General features: G+C 36.3%; 1 protein-coding gene across 1 annotated transcript in view; it reads left to right on the forward strand.

The window, feature by feature from the left end:
* The window catches only part of Ptp99A (Protein tyrosine phosphatase 99A), a 179,333-nt gene that overhangs the window by 32,871 nt on the left and 128,175 nt on the right, over positions 1-18,287 (forward strand). The window contains exon 4 of the mRNA XM_089088211.1: positions 3,916-3,960. Coding sequence (XP_088944337.1) covers positions 3,916-3,960 — 45 coding nt within the window. The remainder of the gene's footprint in view (positions 1-3,915; positions 3,961-18,287) is intronic.

Raw genomic sequence — 18,287 nt, forward strand, 5'->3', positions numbered from 1 at the left:
CCATTTAGGCAGAATGCTGAGTAGCTGCCACTTTTCTTGATTTTCAAGTCAATATATCTCCCTTGCTGTTCAAGCCAAGGGTCAGAAAGTGTCCTATTTAGGGGTTTCAGACTAGGCGGTTCTAATGGTGTATTTTTTGTTTTGATCCGCATGTTTTTTTAGGAGTTATGAGCTACTATATCTGGTAACATTGGACATGATCGTCTCTTACTAGGCTGCAAGCTACCGCTGCAACCTGGATCTATGACGTAACCGGATAAGTCCAATGTATGCTATGGTTTGTTCTTCTAATGATCGTCTTTTAATACAACTCTTCAAATGATCGTCTTTTAATATAACTTCTCTTATTAGGTTGCTAGCTACCGCTGCAACCCAGATTATGTAATTACTAGGTTGCTAGCTACCGGTGCAACCCAGATATTCTTGTTTCTGTTAATATAGGCTAAGGTTTGTTCTTTACAGTAACTTCTTATCGTTCTTTACTTTATCTATATCTATTACTAGTTTTCTAGCTGCCGCTGCAACCCGGAAAGCTGTTCAGATTTGTTTAAAATCAAATGTAACCTCGTATGAAGTCATATATACCACATACCTCTTTCTCTTTTCACTGTTGTATCATTTACAATGAGATAGGCTTCGGTCCTTGCTGTAATTGATATTAAAATATCCGTAAAGTAACGGGTATTAAAAATCTGTTTTCTAGAGTTTCGGTTACTAATGAGACGAGTCGCTTTTACTATACAGCTCGTTACCACGAACTGTTTGATTGCTTAAAAAATCAAGTGAAGAATTAAACAGTTCGTGGTAACGAACTATATAGTAAGAGCGACTCGTCTCAATAGTAACCGAAACTGTAGAAAACGGAATTCTAATATCAATAGATACGTCAAAAGAACTTTATTTTTATGCTGATTTTAAATATATAAGTTTGAGATTCTCTTGACTGACACCATTTATGATAGGCTATATCTATCCTTTAGGTATTTTAAAGAAAATTAATGGGGTTAAAAGCCTTTTGTAATTGAAACAAATTATTTTTAAGATCGAATCAATTTTTTTACGAAAAACTGCATATTTCATGTTAAAGTAAACAGTAAGAGACGAACCTCAAAGAATCAAGTAGCTAACTAAGTCCAATGTATTCAATGGTTTGTTATTCCAATGATCGTGTTTTAATATACTTTGCTTTAGCTGCCGATATTGGTGTTGTCGCAATTGATGGTCCAGGTTGTCGATGTTCACATCTTATCACGTTTGACAGTTCAGGTATTGGTTCCCAAGAATTATCATTTATAGTAATTAATTAAAAAATATAAATGTTTTTACTTTTATAACTTTAATAAATCAAATAACATTAACATTTTGATTACTCAATATCAGTAAATGTATATTAAACTGACAATGCGCATTCATTTGTATTTTTTTCAGTAAAGTGCAAATTATGTTCTGGCCTTGGGAAGGCATAGGGGTTTTGCGCCAAACTTATGTTGATTTCTGCTATTTTTGAGTTTGACTCGGTTATTTATTGTAATTTCTGTTAGTTTTGGGTTTCATTTATTTATCGATGCTGATTTGTGGTAGTTTCACGCTTGATAGATTATTTGATTTTATTTTCGCTTATTTTTGGTATAATGGAGTTCTTTACTTTTCTTTGAAAAACTTTTTTTGTGGAAAAAGTTTTTTTCAATTAATTTCCGTTCCTTTTATATTGACACAGTCTTTTCAGGAAAAAAATAATACTTTAAATAATTTTTTTTTTAACTTTATTGTTTGGCCTGCTATTTGTATGCTGGGGAAAATTCTTAACAACATACACCCTTTTAAAAATCTGGACACAAATAGTAGTGTTTAATTAGTTTCATACCTCCTCTATTTGACCTGAAATGGAAAACTTGATACCATTCGCAACAAAATCTGCTTACTTTCTTTGATAGCTTGGATACACTCACGCTATTTTGATTTGGTTAAATTTTATGAGCACAGAAGTAGCCCCGAAAGTTTGAACATAATACCTCAGTCGTTCTTGGGATACTGCTGAGATGCCTTATTGGGAATTAGCATTAACACAGTGCATTTTGATTTAATCTTAAGACAACATTTAGTTTTTAAATATAATAAGCAAATGGGTTAGTGGGGGATTAGTTGCCCTCCAATCGCTTTCGACTATTAAAAAGGGCATCAGCCCTTTCTAATTTCAATTGAATGAGTCCTTTTCGAAGTTCCTACGACAACTCCTTCGATACGAAGTGCCCCGGTTTAAAAAAAATAAAAAAAAATACATTGTACCCATATCGATCTTTACTATAAAAATGTCAAGCCTTCCAATCACTTTCGGCTATTAAAAAGGGCACTAGGTCTTTCGATTTCCAATCGAATGAGCCCTTTTTGAGTTTCTACGACAACGCTTTCTATGAAAACCTTATATGCCCCCAGGGCATAAATTACAACCCTTACCCTAAGGGCTGTGACGTGGGTTGTCCTCCTCAAAGACCTAATTTCCAGAACTTTCAACTACGTTAAACAAAATGGTTATTTCAAAATTTCGGTTGGATGTGTTTGGGGGAATGGCGGGCGTGGAAGGGACGTTAGTTGCCTTCCAATCACTTTCGACTATTAAAAAGGGCATTAGCCATTTTAATTTCCAATCGAATCAGCCCTTTTTGAAGTTTCTACGACAACACTTTCTATAAAAACCATATATGCCCCCAGGACATAACTTACAACCCTTGCCCTGAGGGCTGTGGGAGGTCGTCATCCTCAGAGACCTAATTTCCAGATCTTTTAACGACGTTAAAAAAACGACTGTCTCATTGATTGGGAGTGTTTGGTGAAAAGGTGGGCGTGAGAGGGGAGTTAATGGTTCTCCAATCACTTTGAACTATTAAAAAAGGCACTCGCTCTTTTCAATTTCCAATCAAATGAGCCTTTTTGAAGTTTCTACGACAACACTTTCAATAAAAACCTTATATGTCCCCATGGCATAACTTACAACCTTTGCCCTGAGGACTGGGGGGAGGGGCTGTCATCCTCAAAGACCTAATTTCCAGAAATATCTACTGCTTTGAACAAAATGGCTATCTCAAGATTTTGATTGGATGTGTTTTGGGGAATGGTGGGCGTGAGAGGGGGTTAGTTACCCTCCAATCACTTTCGACTATTAAAAAGGGCACTATCCCTCTCAGCTTCCAATTGAATGAGCCCCTTTTGAAGTTTTTACGACAACTCTATCTATAAAAACTTATATTCCCCCAGGGAATAACTTACAACCGTTGTCATCCTCAAATACCTAATTTACAGAACTTTCAACTACGTTGAACAAAACTGCTATCTCTAAACTTTGATTGGATGTGTTTGGGGAAATGGTGGGCGTGAGAGGGGGGTTAATTACTATCCACTCACATTCGACAATTGAAAAGGGCGCTAGCCTTTCAATTTCTCAGTCAAATGAGCCATTTTTGAAACTTCTACAACAAATTTCTATATAAAACTTATATGCTCCCAGGGCATAACTTAAAACCCTTGTACTAAGGGCTCTGAAGGGGTTATCATCCTAAAAGACCTAATTTCCATAACTTTCAACTACGTTGAACAAAATATATATCTCAAAATGTTGATCGGAAGTGTTTGGGGAAATGGTGGGCGTGAGATGGGGGCTAGTTACCCTTCAATCACTTTCGACTATTAAAAGGGCACTAGCCCTTTCAAATTCAAATTAAATGAGCCCTTTTTGAAGTTTCTACAACTCGCTTTCTATAAAATTCTTAAATGGCCCCAGCGCATAACTTACAACCTTTGCCCTGAGGGCTGTGGGGGGGGGAGGGGTTGTCATCCTTAAAGACCTCATTTCCAAAACTGTCAACTACGTTGAATAAAATGGCAATCTAAAAATTTTGATTGGATGTGTTTGGTGAAAAGGTGGGCGTGATAGGGGGGTTAGTTGCCCTCAAATCACTATCGACTGTTAAAAAAGGGAACTAGCTCTTTGAACTTCCAATTGAATGAGCCCTTTCACAAGTTTCTACGACAAAAATTTTAATAAAAACCTTATATGCCCCCAGGGCATGACTTATAACCCTTGATATGAAAACTCATGGTGGAGTGTACAACCCAAAGATATAAGTTCCTGAACTTTCAACTACGTTTAAAAAAATGGCTAACTCAAAATTTTGATTGGATGTGTTTGGTGAAATGGTGGGCGCGGAAGGGGTGCTAGTTGCCTTCCAGTCACTTTTGACTGCTAAAAAGGGCCCTAGCCATTTAAATTTCCAATCGAATGAGCCCTTTTTGAAGTTTCTACGAGAACGCTTTCTATAAAAACTTAGATGCCCCCAGGGCATAACTTACAACCTTTGCCCTGAGGACTTTGGGGGGTTGTCGTCCTCAAAGACCCAATTTCTAGAACTTTCAACTACGTTGAACAAAATGGCTATATCAAAAATTTGATTGGATGTGTTTGGGGAAAAGGTGGGTGTGATAGGGGGGTTAGTTGCCCTTCAATCACTTTCGACTGTTAAAAAGGGCACTAGCCCTTTGAGTTTCTAATCGAATGAGCTCTTTTTGAAGTTTCAATGACAACGCCCTCTATAAAATCCTGATATGCCCCAAGGGAACAGCTTATAACCCTTGCCCTGAGGGCTGTGGGGGAGTGTCCTCCTCAAGAACATAATTTCTATCTGGAGATCAACTACGCTGAACAGAATGGCTATCTCACAATTTTGATTGGATGTGTTGGGGAAATGGTGGGCGTGGAAGGAGTGTTAGTTGCCTTCCAGTCACTTTTGACTATTAAAAAGGGCACTAGCCATTTCAATTTCCAATCGAATGGTCCCTTTTTGAAGTTTCTACGACAACGCTTTCCTTATATGCCCCTTATAAAAACCTTATATGCCCCCAGGGCATAACTTACAACCCTTGCCCTGAGGGCTGTGGGGGGTTGTCATCCTCAAAGACCCTAATTTCCAGAACTTACATTGAACAAAATAGCTATCTCAATATTTTTATTGGATGTTTTTGGGGAAAAGGTGGGCGTGAGAGGGGGGTTAGTTGCGTTCCAATCCCTTTCGACTATTAAAGAGGGCATTAGCCCTTCGAATTTTCAATCGAATGAACCATTTTTGAAGTTTCTACGACAACGCTTTCTATAAAAATCTCATATGCCCCCAGGGCATAACTTGCAACCCTTGCCCTGAGGGCTGTGGGGGAGTGTCCTCCTCAAAAACATAATTTCTATCTGTAAATCAACTACGCTGAACAAAATGGCTATCCCAAAATTTTGATTGGATGTGTTTCGGGAAAGGGTGGGCGTGTAAGGGGTGTTCTTTGCCTTCCAATCACTTTTGACTATTGAAAAGGGCACACACCACTCCAATTTCCAATTGAATGAGTCCTTTTCGAAGTTTCTACGACAACTTCTTCGATACGAAGTGCCTTGGTCTAAAGGAAAAAAATAATAAGTAATACATTGTGCCAACGTCGTTCTTATATGCCCCCAGGGCATAACTTAAAACTCTTGTCCTGAAGGCTGTGGGGGATTGTCCTCCTCAAAAACATATTTTCCATCTGGAAATCAACTACGCTGAACAAAATTTTGATTAGATGTGTTTGGGGAAATGGGGGGCGTGGAAGGGGTGTTTGTTGCCTTCCGATCACTTTTGACTATTAAAAAGGACATAAGCCACTCCAATTTCCAATCGAATGAGCCATTTCGAAGTTTCTACGACAACTCCTCCGATACGAAGTGCCCTGGTCTAAAAAAAAATAAATGATAATACGTTGTGCCAACATCGTTCTTTACTGAGGCAGCACTATTGCGCTGCCTATGATAGGAACTTGAAACCTTTACAGCAAAGTTCTCTGATACGCTGAATCTGATGGTGTGATTTTCATTAAGATTCTATGACTTTTAGGGGGTGTTTTCCCCTATTTCGAAAATGAGGCAAATTTTCTCAGGCTCGGAACTTGATGAAACTTATATATTTGAAATCAGCATAAAAATCCGATTCTTTTAATGTATCTATTAGAGTTTCGTTTTTTGGAGTTTCGGTTATTATTGAGCCGGGTCGCTCCTTACTTACAGTTTGTTACCACAAACTGTTTGATTTGTTTTGTGTGCTGAATCATGATAGTATAAAAGTGGCAGTAATTAAAATTCGTCTGTGGAGACACACTGCGTCATCTCATTCTGTCAAGATAAGCATTGCATTTTCCCGCTAATTACGTCACTAGCTCTCCGTAATATGATAGTTCATCATTATCATCAAGAAAATTGGAACTGACTTTCCCTAATTAAAAAACTATTGTCTCGTCATCTTAGTTATGGTCGTTTTAATGAGACTCCTGCGAGTTTACTCCTTATTTATTCTTCCTTATAAAATACTTATAAATGTCGTTTTTAACAATGTGATTGTGAGGTCATTTAGTTTTCAAAATATGAACGAGAAACAGCAACACAGTATTTATAGCAACAAAGGTGAGGGGTCACCGATTCTTCCACTTGGTGCGCATCTCCGAGTACCACTCGGTGCCACATGTGGCATGATTTTTCCATACTGTGCCTCCTTGCTTTCTTCATGTAACACCTCACACCCTGCGTGGTTTATGTCACCTGATGATGTAAGATTCTTAAAAGAAGGTAATCCTTCAAGCTAAGGGAGGGACGCAGGCACCTATGCCGGATGGCATAGGTGCCTGGGGGGAGGGGGTAAGGGTACTGAGTAATAAAACAAACTTTTTTTTTATTTAAATAATTTAAATGAGAAATACCCAGGATTTTGGAAAAGTTCATGGTTTGAGAGGAGATGGACTCTGCCTGCCCTTCCATGCGTAAATCCCTGGATGGACGCCTTTTTCCAAGCTTATATGTGTTTGCTTTTTCGTATATAATTTTTGCTGTTGAAATACCCACCCCCTTAAAAAACAGTCCGTAAGGAATACAAAAGTAAGAGAGGGCAAGAAGGGCATTAACCCTCATAAGACTGAAAGTACGCTGCTACATCTAAATTTTATTACATTAGAAGAAATCACGAAAATTTTCTCATAGGAAAGTTTTTTTTAATACTTGTTCCCCCCCCCCCCCATTCCTATGAAAAATTTATATGTAGGTATTCATCACAAATATCTTGAGTTTATCTAGATTACCAACGTAGGAGCACTAGGTCAAAAGATGTTTGGTGAGGCTTTTATGCATGATATATATAGAGGGCCACCAATTTTTTTGGGAGGTTGGGTGGGCAAAAAAGCAATCAGCCAAACCCCACCCTAGATTTTGAAGAACATGCTTTTTGGCATTAAAAAAAAATACATCTTGTCCTATTTTTTTTTTCTGTATCTTTATAAAACTAAAAAGTCCTTGCTCCTTATCGTTGCACATCGCTATTGCAATTTAGTTGCTGAAGTTAGCAATTTTACTTGTTTCGGCAGCTTGGCAATTTCTTCTACGCAGCGACAACAGCTATGTAGAGTGTTGTTTATTGTTTTTGGAAGTGATATCGACGGTCATAGAAGCGACATTTCTAAGCAAACATTAGAGCAATTTAAGTTGCTTATTTGAAAAATTCGGAAACATTACCTATCAAAGCAATTATTTTCTCTGTGAGCCTAAGTCAGGTTAGAGCCCCCTCACTATAACTAAGAAATCTGTATTGATTGGCTAAGTTCGTTTCCTTCTATTCAATTTTGTTCTTAAGATGATTAGCGGTCTCGACAAAATGCACTATATCTTCGATTTTTACTAACAGAAATAGGTGGTTAATGGAACTTTAAAAATCAGAGTTCTTCTTGCCCTATCTTTTAATCCTGAAAAAAAAATTCTTGTGCAAAGAATGGGACCTGAATTACAGTCTAAATAAACTGCCTTTGTGTAATGCAGTCGAATACTACTGTGCTTTTTATCAAACAGTTCGTGGTAACGAACTGTAAGTAAGGAGCGACCCGGCTCAATGGTAACCGAAACTCTAGAAAACGCGTTTTTGATACCAATAGATACATCAATAGAATCAGGTTTCAATGCTAATTTCAAATATATAACTTTCATCAAGTTTAGTGCTACCGATCAAAAGTTACGTGCCTGAGAAAATTTGGCTGATTTTGAAAAAAAGGGGAAAGACCCCCTAAAAGTTATAAAACCTTAATGAAAATCACACCATGATATTCAGGGTATCAGAGAACCCTACTGTAGAGGTTTCAAGCTCCTATCTACAAAAATGTGGAATTTTGTATTTTTTGCCAGAAGAAAGATCACAGATGCGTGTTTATTTGTTTTTTTGTTTGTGTGTTTTTCCCCCAGGGGTGATCGTATCGACTCAGTGGTCCTAGAATATCGTGGAAGGGCTCATTGGAACGGAACTTAAAAGTTCTAGTGCCCTTTTTAAGTGACAAAAAAATGGAGGGCAACTAGGCCCCCTCCCATGCTTATATTTTTCCCAAAGTCACCCGATCAAAATTATGATAAATATGTCTTTTAGGATTACTTAATCCCCCGAAGTTCCCAGGGGGAGGGCTAAAAGTTATGAACTTTACCCAATGTTAACATATAGTATTGGTTATTGGGAAGTATACAGAAGTTTTCAGGAGGGTTTTTTTCTGGTAGTGGGGGGGGGGGGGGGTCGGGGGTTATGTTAGAGGATCTGTCCATGAAGGAAGTTTTCATGGGGGAAGGGAAATTGCCATGAAGGGGGCACCGGACTTGCCATGAAGGGGGCGCCGGACTTGCCAGCATTATTTATTGGTTATTGGGAAGTATACAGACATTTTCAGGAAGGATTTTTTTCTGGAGGGGTGGGGCTAGAGGAGGGGGTTATTCTGGAGAGTTTTTCCGTGGAGGATGGGTCGTTGGGGTAAGGGACATTTCTATGAAGAGGGCGCCGGATTTCCAAGCATTATTTAAAAAACGATCAGAAATTAAATAAAAAAAAACAAGTTTTTTCAACTGAAAGTAAGAAGTAACATTAGAACTTAAAACGAACAGAAATTATAACGTATGTGAGGGGGTTCTCCCCCAAGTCAATGCCTCACTCTTTACGCTAGAGTTTTTATTAGTGCTTTCAAAAGAGCTATCTATTCTAATTAAACGGCCTTTGTGATTCAGGGGTTTGTGAATAAATTTTTTTTTTAACTTTTAACGTAAAGAGCGTGGTATTGACTAAGGGGAGAACCCCCTCATATACGTAATAACATATACGTAATAAAAAAAAAACAAGCGATACGGCTCAATAGTAATCGAAACTTTTAAAAACGGAATTTTGATGTCAATAAATGTATCAAAAGAATGTGTTTATAATGCTGATTCTAAATATATAAATTTTATTAAGTTTAGTATTACTTATCAAAGGCTACGAGCCTGAGAAAATTTACCCGATTTTTTAAAGAGGGGGAAGCATCCCTTACAAGTGAAAGAATTGTAATGAAAATCACACCGTCAGATTCAGCGTATCAGAAAACCCTATTACATAGCTTTCAAGCTCATATCTGCAAAAATCTGCAACTTTGTATATTTTGCCAGAAGAAAAATATACGAATATAGAAGTTAGTTACGTAAGTTAATTTGTAAATTACGTCAAAACCAAATTTAGAGACAGCCATTTAGCAAAAGAAAAGTAAAATTTTTATGCAAATTTTGTTTACTTATTCAATGACGGTGAGCCAAAATAAAAGCTACATTAACTAAAAAACGATCAGAAATTAAATAAAAAAAAACAAGTTTTTAAACTGAAAGTAAGGAGCGACATTAAAACTTAAAACGAACAGAAATTATTCCTTATATGAAAGGGGCTGTCCCTCCTCAACGCCTCGCTCTTTACGCTAAAGTTTGACTCTGTCTCACAACTTTATTTTTTAAAACAATAAAAAACTTTAGCGTAAAGAGCGAAGCGTTGAGGAGGGGACAGCCCCTTTCATATACGGAATAATTTCTGTTCGTTTTAAGTTTTAATGTCGCTCCTTACTTTCAGTTTAAAAAACTTGTTTTTTTAAATTTAATCATTAGTAGGCGCTGGGTTCGATTTTAACTTCCACAAAACGAAAATATTTTCAGTGATTTTCCGTCAGGTAATATTTATTTATTTTAAAATGTTTAATTCACAATATTGTTTAGTGAGTGTTTTACAATATAAAATTCCTTCATTATACCTTTTTCAGAGGCAGTCGGGCGATTGGAAAAACAATTTTTTCGAACTCCAGATTGAACTTATCGTAGAAAAAGCATTTTCAGTTGAGCCAAATTTACTTTTTGAGCCTTAAAAGGCACACGTTGAGACTGAAGCTGCCAGATTTACCTTATCGTGGAAAAGGCCATTTCAGTTGAACCAAATTCGCTTTTTAACCCTTAAAAAGCTCAAGAAGAGACTGAAGCTGCCAGATTTACCTTATCGTGGAAAAGGCCATTTCAGTTGAACCAAATTCGCTTTTTAACCCTTAAAAAGCTCAAGAAGAAACTGAAGCTGCCAGATTTACCTTATAGTGGAAAGGCTATTTCAGTTGAACCAAATTCGCTTTTTCAGCCTTAAAAAGCCCAAGTTGAGACTGAAGGTGCCAGATTTGCCTTATCGTGTAAAAGGCCATTTCAGTTGAACCAAATTTGCTTTTTAAGCCTTAAAAAGCCCAAGTTGAGACTGAAGCTACCAGATTTACTTTATCGTGGAAAAGGCCATTTCAGTTGAACCAAATTCAACTTTTCAGCCTTAAAAAGCCCAAGGCGAGACTGAAGCTGCCAGATTTACCTTGTTGTGGAAAAGGCCATTTCAGTTGAAGCAAATTCGCTTTTTCAGCCTTAAAAATCCCAATTTGATAACTGAAGCTGCCAGATTTACCTTATCGTGGAAAAGGCCATTTCAGTTGAACCGAATTCGCTTTTTCAGCCTTAAAAAGCCCAAGCTGAGACTGAAGCTGTCAGATTTACTTTATCGTGGAAAAGGCCATTTCAGTTGAACCAAATTCACCTTTTCAGCCTTAAAAAACCCAAGGCGAGACTGAAGCTGCCAGATTTACATTATCGTGGAAAGGGCCATTTCAGTTGAACCAAATTTGCTTTTTCAGCCTTAGAAAGCCCAAGTTGTGACTGAAGCTGCCAGAAAAAGTAATAAAGGACTCACCGCACCGAACTTCGCCTGAAGAAAGGCCTAAAGAAAAAACGGTCAAAAGCTCATGACGTTAAAATTGGTGTATGATGTCAAAGTCAAATGACGTCAAAAAAGAGTTTACTGCCTGGATAGCCTATTTCCTATGCTGCTTTTGCCACACGCTGTTTAGCTTCAGTAATGTAATTTCTTATCGCAAAGTCGCGCACTTTTGGGTTTGCATATAGTTTGTTAAAAATTGTTTAAATACCTAGTAATTAATACCTAATGCCTAGTACCCTTTAATACATAATACCCTTTAATGCCTAGTAACGAGGAGAGTAAACACGAAATCTGTTTAATTGGTTAAGTAAAAAGTTACACAACCGTTTATATCCTAAAAAAATGGAAGCTTATTTCTCAATTTAAAAGACCTCCTTATTTAGTTATTTAGTTTTGACAGTAGCAGCTACTAAATAAATAAAAAAAAAACCGTTGGGGAAAAAACCAGTAAAGATACGCTAAAAACATGTAGCGCCAAACAGCTTAAGAAATTTTAACTTTCCTTTCAAGGTATAGTTGCGCCGCTTGGAATCAAAGCATTGTTGACCTTTGGATTTTCCGGGATAAAAAATTCTGTCAAATTTAACGAATTGGTTCTGTTGCTTCATCAAACAGTTCGTGGTAACGAACTGTAGATAAGGAGCGACCCGACTCAATAATAACCGAAACTCTAAAAAACAAAATTTTGATACCAATAGATATATCAAAAGAAATAGATCTTTATGCTATTTTAAATATATAAGTTTCATTAAGTTTAGTCTTATCAATCAAAAGTTACGAGCCTGAGAAAATTTGCCCGATTTTTGAAAAAACGGGAGTAATACCCCATAAAATTCATAGAATTTTAATGAAAATCACACCATCAGATTCAGTGTTTAAGAGAACCCTTTATACTCTAGAGGTTTCAAGCTCCTATCTGCAAAAATGTGGAGTTTTTTTACTTTTTCCCAGAAGAAAGATCATCGATGCGTGTTTATTTTTTTTTTCCAGGGATGATCGTATTGACCCAGTGGGCCTAGAAAACCGGGAATGGGCTCATTCTAACGGAAATTAAAAGTTTTACTGCCCTTTTTAAGTGATCAAAAATTGGAGGGCAACTAGGCCCCCTCCCGCGCCAGTTTTTTTCGAAAATGGTCTGATCAAAATCCTGAGATTGCTATTTTTTTCAGTATAGTTGAAAAACTTAATAAATATGTCTTTGGATGTAACAAGACCCTCCACAGCCCCTGGGGAATGGACTTTAAGTTACAAAGTTTGCACATTGTTTACGTATAGTATTTGTTATTGGGAAATATGCATACATTTTTCAGGTGGGAGGTGAGGAAGAATTTTTCTCGGAGGGGTGGGCTTTGTACGGGAAGAAATTTCTACGGGGAGATTATTTTTCAGGGGTGAACTTTTCAGGGGAAAATGTATGCTGGGGGAATTTGCCAGAATTCCTGAACGAAATTTCTTTATATGTCTTGTTTTCTCTTTACTGACTCATTTTTACGAGTGGAGGTGTTAAGAGTAATTGTCTGGGGTAAATTTTCACCAGGATCGAATTGCCCATAGGATATTTCCGTAGGTAGGGGGATTTTTCCGGGGAGGTGGGCCAGATTTCCTGGCGTTATTTAAAAAACGATCAGAAATTAGATAAAAAAACCAGTCTTTTCAACTGAAAGTAAGGAGCAATACTAAAACTTAAAATGAACAGACATTATTACGTATATGAGGGGGGTTGCCATTTCAAAAAACCTCCCTCTTTACGCTAAAGTTTATATTTTGTCCCAATTCTTTAAAAGCGACTCCCGAAACACAAGGATCGTTTAATTAGAACAATAAGTAACTTTTCTAAAAATGCCGAAAGACTTTAGCGTGAAGAGCTAGGTGTTTTAGAGGGGGCGTCCCCCCCGTATGCGTAATTATTTCTGTTCGTTTTAAGTTTTAATATTGCTCCTTACTTTCAGTTGAAAAAACTTGTTTTTTTTTATTTTAATTTCCTCACTTCAACATGGAAACTCTGACAAAATTTAATACTGTCCTTTAAAACACCACGATTTTGAAACAAATAAATAAACCAATAAAAAACAAAACAAATAAATAAAACAAACATACATACAACAAACAAACAAACAACAACGAAACAAAACAAAAAAAAATATAAAATAAACAAATAAAACAAAACACAAGAAACAAAATAATTAGGTTTTGCTTCTTCATTTTCTCATTTCAACGTGGAAACTCTGACAAAATTTGATATGTCCTAAAAAAACCATGATTTTGAAACAAATAGATAAACCAATAAAAAAACAAAATAAATAAATAAAAAAAATATACATACAACAACAAACCAACAATCACAAAAAAAATAAATAATAAAATAAACAAATAAAACAAAACACAAAAACAAAAAAATTGGTTTTGCTTCTTCATTTTCTCATTTCAACGTGGAAACTCTGACGAAATTTGATACTGTCCTAAAATCGTCACAACTTTGAAACAAATAAATAAACCAATAAAAAACAAATAAATAAAACAAACATACATACAGCCAAAAAAAAAACAACAACAGACATAAATAATAAAATAAACAAATAAAACAAAACACAAAAACACAATAATTGGTTTTGCTTCTTCATTTTCTTGTTTCACCGTGGAAACTCTGACAAAATTTGATACAGTCTTGAAATTGTCACAACTTTGAAACAAATAAATAAGACGAAACATACCTACAACAAACGACAAAAAACGAACATAAATAACAAAATAAACAAATAGAACAAATAAAAACAAAATAAGGTACTTGTGCACTAAATGGTACACACGAAAGAAGTCAAGTTTGGTTAATACTAATAAAAAAATGAAATAGGATGAATATATAATAGTTTAGAAACAAATTTGGGCTATATATTTGAACATTAGGGGGGGGGGTAAAGCATAGCACATATTAAATACGTAACCTATCCTAACCTAAACCCAAAAATCAACCCCAAAAAACCCTAAACTCCCAAAAACAACAGTTTAAATATTGTAAACGCAATAAAAACCACGCTTTACATTCCATTTCTCTATTGCAAATACCCGTTAGCGGGTTTCTTGTCTGGTTTCCTTGGTACAGTCTATAGCGGTGTGTACCAATTGCTGCACAAATACCCAAAATAAATAACAAATTCAAAATTTGAAATTTAAAATAGAATAAAAATTAATAATTCGTCATATTAGGTATAAACAGGCCTAAGCTGGGTTCAAGGGGAAGAAAATGATTTTTTTTTATGTCATTGGTACTCAAAAAAAAAAAAAAAAAAAATTAGACGAAAACGATTTTCTTTAGGAATTTAAACAAAATTTTAAGACAACAATTTTTTGTTTGGATGCTACTGGCAGTTTCAAAGAAATAATTATGATATACAATGAGCTTTGAGAAGCGATTTAATAATAACTATCAATATTTTTTTTATCTCTACCGTACTGTAACATTCTATTGAACTTGGCCCTCATGACGCTTGCATAAAGTTTTGACTGAACACTTGTTTGTGAATATCTAATTCGCCCATTGCTAAATTCAACACTGACTTGTATACAAGCGTTATAATTCAGGAATATTCTGAAGAACAGAATCATTTGTCTTGCCCAATGTTGCGCTATTTCCAAGCAAGGTCAACATCAATCAAACTAGTTAAGGCCAAAGAATGGTTATGACCTTATCAAAATGTATTCATGGTATTATGCTGAACAATGCACCGCAAATTGCACATGCATAATCAGAAATCTAGCTAGATAATTGTAGCTATACCGCCAATGTTTTTCCAATTCCATTATTTTTCAAATAGGGCGTGGACCAGATAATATTTGTTTGACAGAAGAGTCTTGAATTTAAAAGACAAATAGTTTTTACCGTCTAAAACAGACTGTTCTGAAGAAAAGAAGTAGACAATTAGCAGAGAGAAAGGAATATTTTGGAACTGTGTGGAAATTGAAGTTAAGGTAGACTGTAGGAGAAAGGGTGTTTCCTGGAACATTTAAATACTATCCTATTCTTACATGTTAAAAATTATGCTTTATTTGCGTTAGTTTATTTTACCCGTCTTAAGTACATTATTCCTTAATCGTATCAGAGCCAACGCTCTAGCTCTGCCTATAGTAAAGAGCCTTAAAGCTTCAATTTATTATTATTTTTTTCCCAGAGTCACTTCATATGAAAGGGGTGTCTCGTAAAAATTTTGGAGGGAGCTCTGGAAATTGAGAGTTCTAGTGCTCCTTTTAAGAATAAAAAGTGATTGGAGGACAACTAGCCCCCCTCCAACGGCCTTTTCCCTCAAAGACATTTGATCAAGATTTTGAGATAGCCACTTTTTTTCAAAATAGTCCAAAGGTCAAATAGCTATGCCTTCCGGGCTGACGTAACCCCCACTGACCCTGGGGAAAGGGCTGTGAGTTATGGAAGCTACCCATTGTTAACGGATAAGGTTTTATATTGGGGAACTATGCGAATTCTGGTTGTCAAAAGGGCGTATCAGAAATATCAAAGGAAGTGCTGATGGCATTAAGTTGAGATTTTCAGGATATGTCCAAAGGGATGTGGTAAAAGTAAGATTTTTACAACTGGGAGGAATAATTACATTCTCAGATGACATTTTTCAAATCGATACTAGTAATGTTGGTATAGGTCTACGTGTGTATAACCTGCCCGCCTTGCGCCCCCCCCCCAAACGACGCCAGTGTACGCGTCTTGAATATTTTCTTATAATATTGAATAATATTTTCTTGAATTTTTGAGTAGTTCTTATTCAAATTAACTAGCATTCTTTTTTATTATCATTGGGCTGTCTGTCTTTAGTCTTTTCATTACTGCCCCTCTTCCCAGAAAAATCTTCCTGTTTACGTGTCTAGGTTGGAAGATGCTTTAAGGAGGTCTCGACAGTTGAAAACGTTATGTTTTACCGCAGAGCCCCCCCCCCTCTTGAATCCAAAATTGTTCAGGAACCTTGACTTCATTATTCAGAAGCTCAGAGAAGTAGGCACAAGCATCAGGGTTGAAGGTGGAAAACCATTTAGAAGTGTGGTAGAATTTTCATACCCTTGACATCAAGACTCTTCAAAGTCTTTTGACAAGGGGTGTCAATTAACAAAAATTTAGGGGGATGGGCCAGGACTATTTCCGATTGTTTTTAAAAATCAAGTTACTAAGAAAACACATTCTGAAGAATTTGGAGGGTGGTGATTCTTCTTGATATTTTTATGACAATACCAAAAAAATGAGTATTATAAAGATCCCACTCAAGAAGTTTGATGTGATCTGTTTGCGTTAAACCGGTTTGTCTATCTGCATTAGGAGATAATTAGCTTAGGCACAGTGAGATAAATTACAATATAGTTGTATTTTAAGGTACTACTCTACTAAACATACTCTTTTATATACTACAATGGAAACCAGTCACGAAAAACCCGTTTTTGACGGGTTAATTTAAGACACCGCTATAGAGTAATACAATGTATAGTGTGGTTTTCATTGCGTATACGATATTTAAACTGTTGTTTTTTGGGGTTTGGGGGGGGGGAGGTACCTAGGTTAGGTTAGGTTACGTAATAATATGCGCTAAGCTTTACCCCCCACCCCCTAATGTGCAAATATATAGCCCAAATTTGTTTCAAACTATTTTATATTCACCCTATTTTATTTTATTTCATTAGCATTAACCAAACTAGCAGTATATAAAAGAGAACGTTTAGTACAGGAGTATCTATTTTAATTAGATATTTAATGTGTAGAGTTAGTATTTTGGTTAGGTGTTTAATATAACGCGTTGTGGTCGGCCTGCTTTTCATAATTCTTGGTTATAGTTTCCATAATTTTCTACTAAAGTATTTTATTTTCATTATTGTTTAGGTATATTTCATTAGAATTAACCTAGCTTCTCTTCTTGAGTGGGGTAACTATAATACATAAGTGTCGGAATTTTTAAAATCTAGGGCGGGGCAGTTGACTTCCCTCTCCCTTAAATAGCCCCGTGCTCTTGACTTCATTGTTGTGAAGTGCAGAGAAGGAGATACAGGTTCCACTATTGCACATGCTGCCATGCAGACAGATCATTCAAACATGCGGAACAAGTGTGGAGCCCCTTGTTACCTTAATATTCAGTTTTCCACGTTTCTCCGGCTCAGCAAGGGTGTGACCTTTATCTATTTACTTAATAACATAACCAATTTTCTTTTAAAAAGTAATTCACTTTCTTTTTGTTGGAAATATTTTGCGGTTTATTGTGTGACTTCAGTTCAGAAGGCTTCAAGAAAAAAGTATCACGATTGATTTTCAGATTTAGTGTGAGATTTTTGGCACCTGGATTTATTTTTAAAGATAATGGCTGGGTACAGTGCTACAAAGGCTTCGCTAGTTTCCGCCAATTGAGCAAGTAAAAATTTATTTTGCCTAACAAAATGGATAAAATTATCCCACTTTTGGCTATCGATTGTCTCCAGTTTGGCTTATCTAATCATAGAAATATGACAGCAGGGGGTTGGCACATGAAAACGCTTGAAGGATTGTCCGGGGAGAATTTTCGGCGGGGGTTTTCCTGGAAAAATACGCCGGACCCCGTTTTTTTTTATAGTTCTTCCTTGAAAGGAGTTTAAAACTAGCTTGAAAGGATTCATAATTATATTCCATCCTTACTGATTGTTTCGGTAAATTCATGAAATTTTTTCGGTACTGGTACACAACGGCGGCAGTCGAATGAATGCAGTGATGCCGACCCGTTAGGCAAATAATTGCTATTTAAATTGATCGAAGAGCGTAGTTTCTCATTAAATTTACAATTTTTAAACTGTTGTTTTTTGGGGTTTAGGGGGAAGGTACCTAGGTTATGTTAGGTTACGTATTTGATATATGCTATGCTTTAACAAACCCCCCACCCACCCCTAATGTGCAAATATATAGCCCAAATGTGTTTCTAAACTTTTATATATAGGCTACATCCTATTTTTTTTAATTACCATTAAACAAACTTGACGTCTTTAGTGCGTACCATTAAGCGCAACGGTACCATTTTTTCTTTAAATAAAAGACTTTTGTAATCCTAACTTATCTTCAAATGATAGTGCGAAGATAAGGATTTATCTATCTCCACTGCAGCAGGGGCGGATCCAGGATTTTAGGGGGGGCGCAAAATAGGTTGATCTGATAAAAAAAATTAG

The sequence above is a fragment of the Artemia sp. Qi Xiang Cuo genome, chromosome 1 (genome assembly GCF_049724085.1).
Source record: "Artemia sp. Qi Xiang Cuo chromosome 1, ASM4972408v1, whole genome shotgun sequence".
In the NCBI taxonomy this organism is placed as follows: Eukaryota; Metazoa; Arthropoda; class Branchiopoda; order Anostraca; family Artemiidae; genus Artemia; species Artemia sp. Qi Xiang Cuo.